Raw genomic sequence first — 6,855 nt, 5'->3', positions numbered from 1 at the left:
CTCCTACCCTTGTAACTGCCCCCGGTGTAAAACCTGTCCCATGCACCCTCCCACCACCACCTACTCCAGTCCTGTAACCCGGAAGGTGTACACGATCAAAGGCTCACATGTGAAAGCACCCACGTGATTTACCAACTGACCTGCCTACACTGTGATGCATTCTATGTGGGAATGACCAGCAATAAACTGTCCATTCGCATGAATGAACACAGGCAGACAGTGTTTGTTGGTAATGAGGATCACCCTGTGGCTAAACATGCCTTGGTGCACGGCCAGCACATCTTGGCACAGTGTTACACCGTCCGGGTTATCTGGATACTTCCCACCAACACCAACCTATCCGAACTCCGGAGATGGGAACTTGCTCTTCAATATATCCTCTCTTCCCGTTACCCACCAGGCCTCAATCTCCGTTAATTTCAAGTTGCTGCCACTCATACCTCACCTGTCATTCATCATCATCTTTGCCTCTGCACTTCCGCCTCGACTGACATCTCTGCCCAAACTCTTTGTCTTTAAATATGTCTGCTTGTGTCTGTATATGTGTGGATGGATATGTGTGTGTGTGCGCGCGCGCGAGTGTATACCCATCCTTTTTTCCCCTTAAGGTAAGTCTTTCCGCTCCCGGGATTGGAATGACTCCTTACCCTCTCCCTTAAAATCCACTTCCGTTCGTCTTTCCCTCTCCTTCCCTCTTTCCTGATGAGGCAACAGTTTGTTGCGAAAGCTTGAATTTTGTGTGTATGAATGTGTCTGTCTGTCTGTGTTTCTATCGACCCGCCAGCGCTTTCGTATGGTAAGTCACATCATCTTTGTTTTGAAACATTCCACGTAGGAAAAATATATCTAAAAACAAAGATGATGTGACTTACCAAATGAAAGTGCTGGCAGGTCGACAGACACACAAACATACACACAAAATTCAAGCTTTCGCAACAAACTGTTGCCTCATCAGGAAAGAAGGAAGGAGAGGGAAAGACGAAAGGATGTTTGTGTTTCTATCGACCTGCCAGCGCTTTTGTTTGGTAAGATTTTTTAAATATATATATATATATATATATATATATATATATATATATATATATACCTGCCAGCGCTTTTGTTTGGTAAGATTTTTTTAATAAATATATATATATATATATATATATATATATATATATATATATATATATATATATATATATATATATATATATATATATCTTCGTCAGGAAAGAGGGAAGGAGAGGGAAAGACGAAAGGAAGTGGGTTTTAAGGGAGAGGGTAAGGAGTCATTCCAATCCCGGGAGCGGAAAGACTTACCTTAGGGGGAGAAAAGGACGGGTATACACTCGCGCACACACACACACACACACATATCCATCCACACATATACAGACACAAGCAGACATATTCGAAGGCAAAGAGTTTGGGCAGAGATGTCAGTAGAGGCGGAAGTGCAGAGGCAAAGATGTTGTTGAATGACAGGTGAGGTATGAGTGGCAGCAACTTGAAATTAGCAGAGATTGAGGCCTGGTGGATAACGGGAAGAGACGATATATTGAAGAGCAAGTTCCCATCTCCGGAGTTCGGATAGGTTGGTGTTAGTGGGAAGTATCCAGATAACCCGGACGGTGTAACACTGTGCCAAGATGTGCTGGCCGTGCACCAAGGCATGTTTAGCCACAGGGTGATCCTCATTACCAACAAACACTGTCTGCCTGTGTCCATTCATGTGAATGGACAGTTTGTTGCTGGTCATTCCCACATAGAATGAGTCACAGTGTAGGCAGGTCAGTTGGTAAATCACGTGGGTGCTTTCACATGTGGCTCTGCCTTTGATCGTGTACACCTTCTGGGTTACAGGACTGGGGTAGGTGGTGGTGGTGGGAGGGTGCATGGGACAGGTTTTACACTGGGGGCGGTTACAAGGGTAGGAGCCAGAGGGTAGGGAAGGTGGTTTGGGGGATTTCATAGGGACCCAGTCATCTCGAGGCAGATGAAAATCCCTGACCCGCTGGGAATCGAACCCAGTACACTGATTTGAGAACACAGCCAAATTACCAGCAAGCAGAATGGGTCCATACTTACCAAAAGCAAGCAAACTGTCAAGGGCTGCCAAATAACACATTCACAAGCCGAAAAATCTATACTTATACTTTAGAATACGTAGTTCCTTCCTAAGGAAAGGAGGGGTAAGACTCAGACCTCAGGTAATCTGAAATAGGCTCAAATGCGCTGAAATAACTTACTAAAATGTTGTTGTTGTTGTTGTTCTATACAGTTTCCCAATAATTAATTGGGGACCCTCTTCTTACAGATTTTCATGAACTCCTATTCTGGTAACAAGAAACACACACGTAATAAATAAATTATATTACCCACTGTAATTCAAACTGAAGACAGTAGTTTGTGTGTGTATCCTCAATTTCCTTCACTTGTGTAAACATTTGCATTCTAAATAGAAACAACACACAACAGAAATCAATATTGCCAGCATCAAAGTCAAAGATTTAGTAATAATTAGATTATAGCAATGAAGTATATGGTTTTTAAATGAAAGTTTATATTTCTTCCTGTACAGTCTTCTTTACAGGTTTATGTCAGATCCAGTCACAATATGAAACTATTTGTAGTCCAATTAACATCTTAATCACATGAAGGCACAGTGTTCTTCGATGAAAATACTTTGTTACATCTATACAGTCTTCTTTGTGGGCAAAATGCCCACAGAAAGATACAATGTAAAATTATTTGGTTTTCAACACTGACAATACTTCAAGCAAAATGCATAATAAACATTTACATCACACTAACGGTTCTCTTGTTTTCCACTTCTTAAATATATCAAAGGTAAGGCACATAATTATGAGCTCGTTGTTTTAAGGAAAGGCCACATAAATGATTATCTACAGCTCATAAGACCCTCAATATTCAAACTCAAAGAATGAGGAAACACAACCATGGTGCTGAACATGCATCTCTGAGAATGAAATGATGTGATGGCTCCATGCCACACACAAAATATGTAAGCATATAAAATCCATTTGCCATCATTCTCATACAAAACACTTAACTGTATTGCATACATCTCCTACATCAATGATATTACAAGTTAACATTCAGTTACTCAAACCAGATATCACACTCCTGCATGAGACTCATTAGTAGTGTAGTTTCTTACAACAACCACCAGGTACAAGTGAAATATATTATTAATACACAGCACATGCATGTAATGATTCTTTTTTACCCTAAAACCTTCAAAGAAAAGGTGAGTGCTAAAACTTAAAGCTGCCACTACTGTGTAATTAAATGCTTATAATATAATGCAGTGAAGGTTGTGCACGCGAGAGCTGTGTTATATGTTCAATTAAGTATAAAACTAAACACTTGTGAAACAGTTGTCTTCTCTATTCAACGTGAGCTCTGCATTTCATGCAAGCAGCATCACACGATAGATATCTGTTTCACAATACTTGTTTTGATATTCACTGATAGCTGTTTTACAAAATTATACAGACTGAAGAAAGTTAAGTAATATTAACCGTTTAATACTATTATTCTTTTTCCAGTTTTCTCTGTTATCTTCTTACAAAACCACCCTAAATATGCTTTTACATGTACAAATTAATGTATTAGCATAGTACATACAAAATAAATTAAATGCAAGAGTAACACACACATAAAAAACAGAAAGAAATAAACTATAACATTTCAAGGAAACTTAACAATTTTTTCAGACATTTACACACACTGCAGTTCTCATCTGGCTGATTAACTTACTTGGTACTAGTCTCTCTTTCTCCTATTGCTTCCTTGACTGACACACACACACACACACACACACACACACACACACACACACACACACACACAATTTTCAATGTGTCGTTACATCATTTGACCAGACCATGACAGAACACATTGTGCTCTCCGAGCAAGTGTCCCCTCCAACGTTTTTTCACTTTTCTACACTCACTGGCAGATAACTGAATGTCTTCTATTATTTCACAGAAGAGGTATCATAATAAACATCATGTACCACACAAAAGCAGTACATTTTCTCAATGTACCAAAAATACTGGATAGTTTTTAATTATAACAAGTATAATACAACACTCAATTGCTGAGCACATTTTATACTGTAACATAATATCACATGTTGTTCGCAACCTTTCTAAAGGTTGAGTGACCGGGGCTGTAGAGCAGACTGATTGAGGTACCTGTGGGCCTGTTCAGTTAGTTCCAACTGATCTCTTGTACGACCACAAGCTACCATCTCCCATCGCACATCAAGCTGTAAGAGGGAGGGAAAAAAAGGAAAACTAAATTAATTGACAGGCAATGGAATATGATTGCTACCTCTAAGGCTTCACATTAGCCTAGTGTCTGATATTAATTCTCATTGGCATTGCATTGAACATGCTTTTGAGTTTCAGTATTTGACAAACTAGACCAAAGTGGCACCTGAAAACAACATGAGGGAATACAGAGTACCCCCAAAGCCATGATAACATTACCGTGTCAGAAACAGAGATATAGAGAAAATGTAGATGCAGGACAACTTTAAGGATAACAATTCAAAAACAGCTAGCAGCCAAATTGTACTAAGTATGATTAAAGTAACTTGTGACTTCTGACAGTTTGGCATGGAGGTAGCGAAGAATAGTTTTGTTGTCAGCACACGTCAAGAGAGCCACACAAACAACATGTTGTTGATTACTGTTTACTGATGGTCAGACAACAAGGTGAACTAAAGGTAGCACAGGGGAAAGTTCGCCATCGGCATTACCTAAACGGTGATACTACTTCCCCTCCTGCCAAAAATAGCAAGTTATTTTAATGAGACAGTAACTGCAATATATTCTAAACAGAACCTCAGGTCAACAAAGTAATTACTGCAACAAGATACATGGTTACACAATGTCATCATATAGCAATCTTCATCTGCATTATTCCAATATAAGTGTCTTTATCAGTAACTGAATCATTTATGAGAGGACAGTGTGCAAATTTGTTATCCAGCAAATCACCACTTTTAAGTTGGTAGGAATACACCCTTATAAAATGAGGAGGAGATGGGGGAGTACACCTGAAATTCCTCATACTGTTATATTGTTATCTACAGAAGAAAATGAAGGGATGGATGTATTGATGAATTCTATTACAAATCTTTACAGCAATCATCACATTTCCATTCTCCCTACAGCTTTTTATGAATACTTAGCTACAGTCACTGTCATAAATATGCAAAGCGGGCTTTCCATGGCAGCATTTATTGGCTAGTATAACGAGTGAAACATGAATAAAAATCCTTTTGAGTACAACTAAATTTCCAATTATAAATCGAAACAAGAGGAAATAAAAGTTAATGGCCTTTTTTAGCTATTGTTGACTACTGGTTCCAGGAGGTGGACTCGGTTTTCATGTAACAGTCAACATCAATTCAATGGCAGTTCAGTTCTTTCGGAGTTAACAGTATGAAGGTGTTATTGACCTTACGAGGCGTAAAGGTGAATAAAAAGATATACTGGATGCAGTTCGAAAGATTTCTGTCATTTGCAATGAGAATATGTGTTATGATTTGTTTCACTTTATCATCTATTGTTAGAATACTGATGTTACACACAGATAAACATTGCTCAATTTGGACCATGCCAGGTGAAAATGGGCCTTTATAAAGACACTTTTAACAGGTTCTTGTTGTAGCCAGCTGAACTAAACAGCATAGAAAAAGAATAAGAAGATGAAATGGTTATATAACTTCAAGCAGGGAGACAACAACACTCTTTGCTACCGAAAGTAAAGACATCAAGTAAAGACATGAGTGATAGGAACTGAATGTAGATAAACTAATTATTTTCTGGTTTTGATCTTACAGAATACCAACAACAGTAGTATTCACAGATTGTCTGAAACATAGATGCTCATTTATCACACAAAGACCCGAAACATGTTTACCTTAGTGTGCATACATCAAACAGAACAATCATATTTGAAGGGGGGGGGGGGGGGGGGGGGGGACAAACTCCCCGAATACTATGAATCATAGCGAATCAGAGCAAAACACTTCACTGCAACTACTTTTAAGTGCCACAAAGATGAAGGAATAATAATGAGTCAAATGTTTCACGCCTGTGTATTAAGCTTCATATATTTAGAAAATTGTAATATCTCACCTTTGGCAGCCCACGAATATTGGTGACTTCCCCGAAGTTTATCCTCTTCACAGCAGATTTGAACAATCCAAGAGGCTGAGGAAGGACAAGAAATTGAGTGCTACAGACCACCACAGTGAACTACCCTTTACAAATACAGTTGTTTCAAAAGTAATGTCATTCAGTACAGTATCTTTCACATATTACCTTCCATGTTCAAATAGTTACGCTGCTAACTGTCGTTATGAAGGACAGGTTGCAATACATCAAGTTCATTTGGAAATTATACGTCTCATGACGAATGTACGTTTTATCATTAAAAACATGTTAAATAATAAGTCAGAGAGAAAGTTTTGACATTTTAGGATTTCCGGGGATATTATGATTTTGAAATATTCTCTGCCAGCAACACTCTGGTGAATACCCAAGAACATTTCAAAAACAGTAAGAAAATTGTTTGTTTAAACTTGTGCAATTGTTAATGCCTATAACTACAGCCAGGAAAAACAACAATGCGAAATCTGCGATTTTTAGCGACAAAACACTAAGCCAACAGTTTTCAGGAAATGCTGTTCCGATTCGTCCGTCTGCCGTGGTGATTTGAGTTCCGCCCCAGTGCTGTACTGGGGCTACCACTCTGTGCTGGTACTGGCGTGCTGCGACACCCAGACAGAGGAGAGTATGCTTTGCCTGCTTGCAGGGAGGGCATTTTTGG

General features: G+C 39.0%; 1 protein-coding gene across 4 annotated transcripts in view; it reads right to left on the bottom strand.

Annotated features, from left to right (window-relative positions):
* Window positions 1-3,806: 3,806 nt before the first annotated feature.
* LOC126483794 (myb-related protein B) overlaps window positions 3,807-6,855 on the bottom strand; it is a 212,163-nt gene continuing 209,114 nt past the window's right edge. For all 4 annotated transcript variants that reach the window (XM_050106968.1, XM_050106969.1, XM_050106966.1 and 1 more), the window contains exons 14-15: window positions 6,162-6,236; window positions 3,807-4,279 (exon numbers count right to left, since the gene is read on the bottom strand). In XM_050106968.1, coding sequence (XP_049962925.1) covers window positions 4,160-4,279; window positions 6,162-6,236 — 195 coding nt within the window. In that variant the 3' untranslated portion in view covers window positions 3,807-4,159. The remainder of the gene's footprint in view (window positions 4,280-6,161; window positions 6,237-6,855) is intronic.

Source organism: Schistocerca serialis, chromosome 6, assembly GCF_023864345.2.
Source record: "Schistocerca serialis cubense isolate TAMUIC-IGC-003099 chromosome 6, iqSchSeri2.2, whole genome shotgun sequence".
NCBI lineage: Eukaryota > Metazoa > Arthropoda > Insecta > Orthoptera > Acrididae > Schistocerca > Schistocerca serialis.
This window is presented reverse-complemented; position numbering and strand designations above follow the sequence as displayed.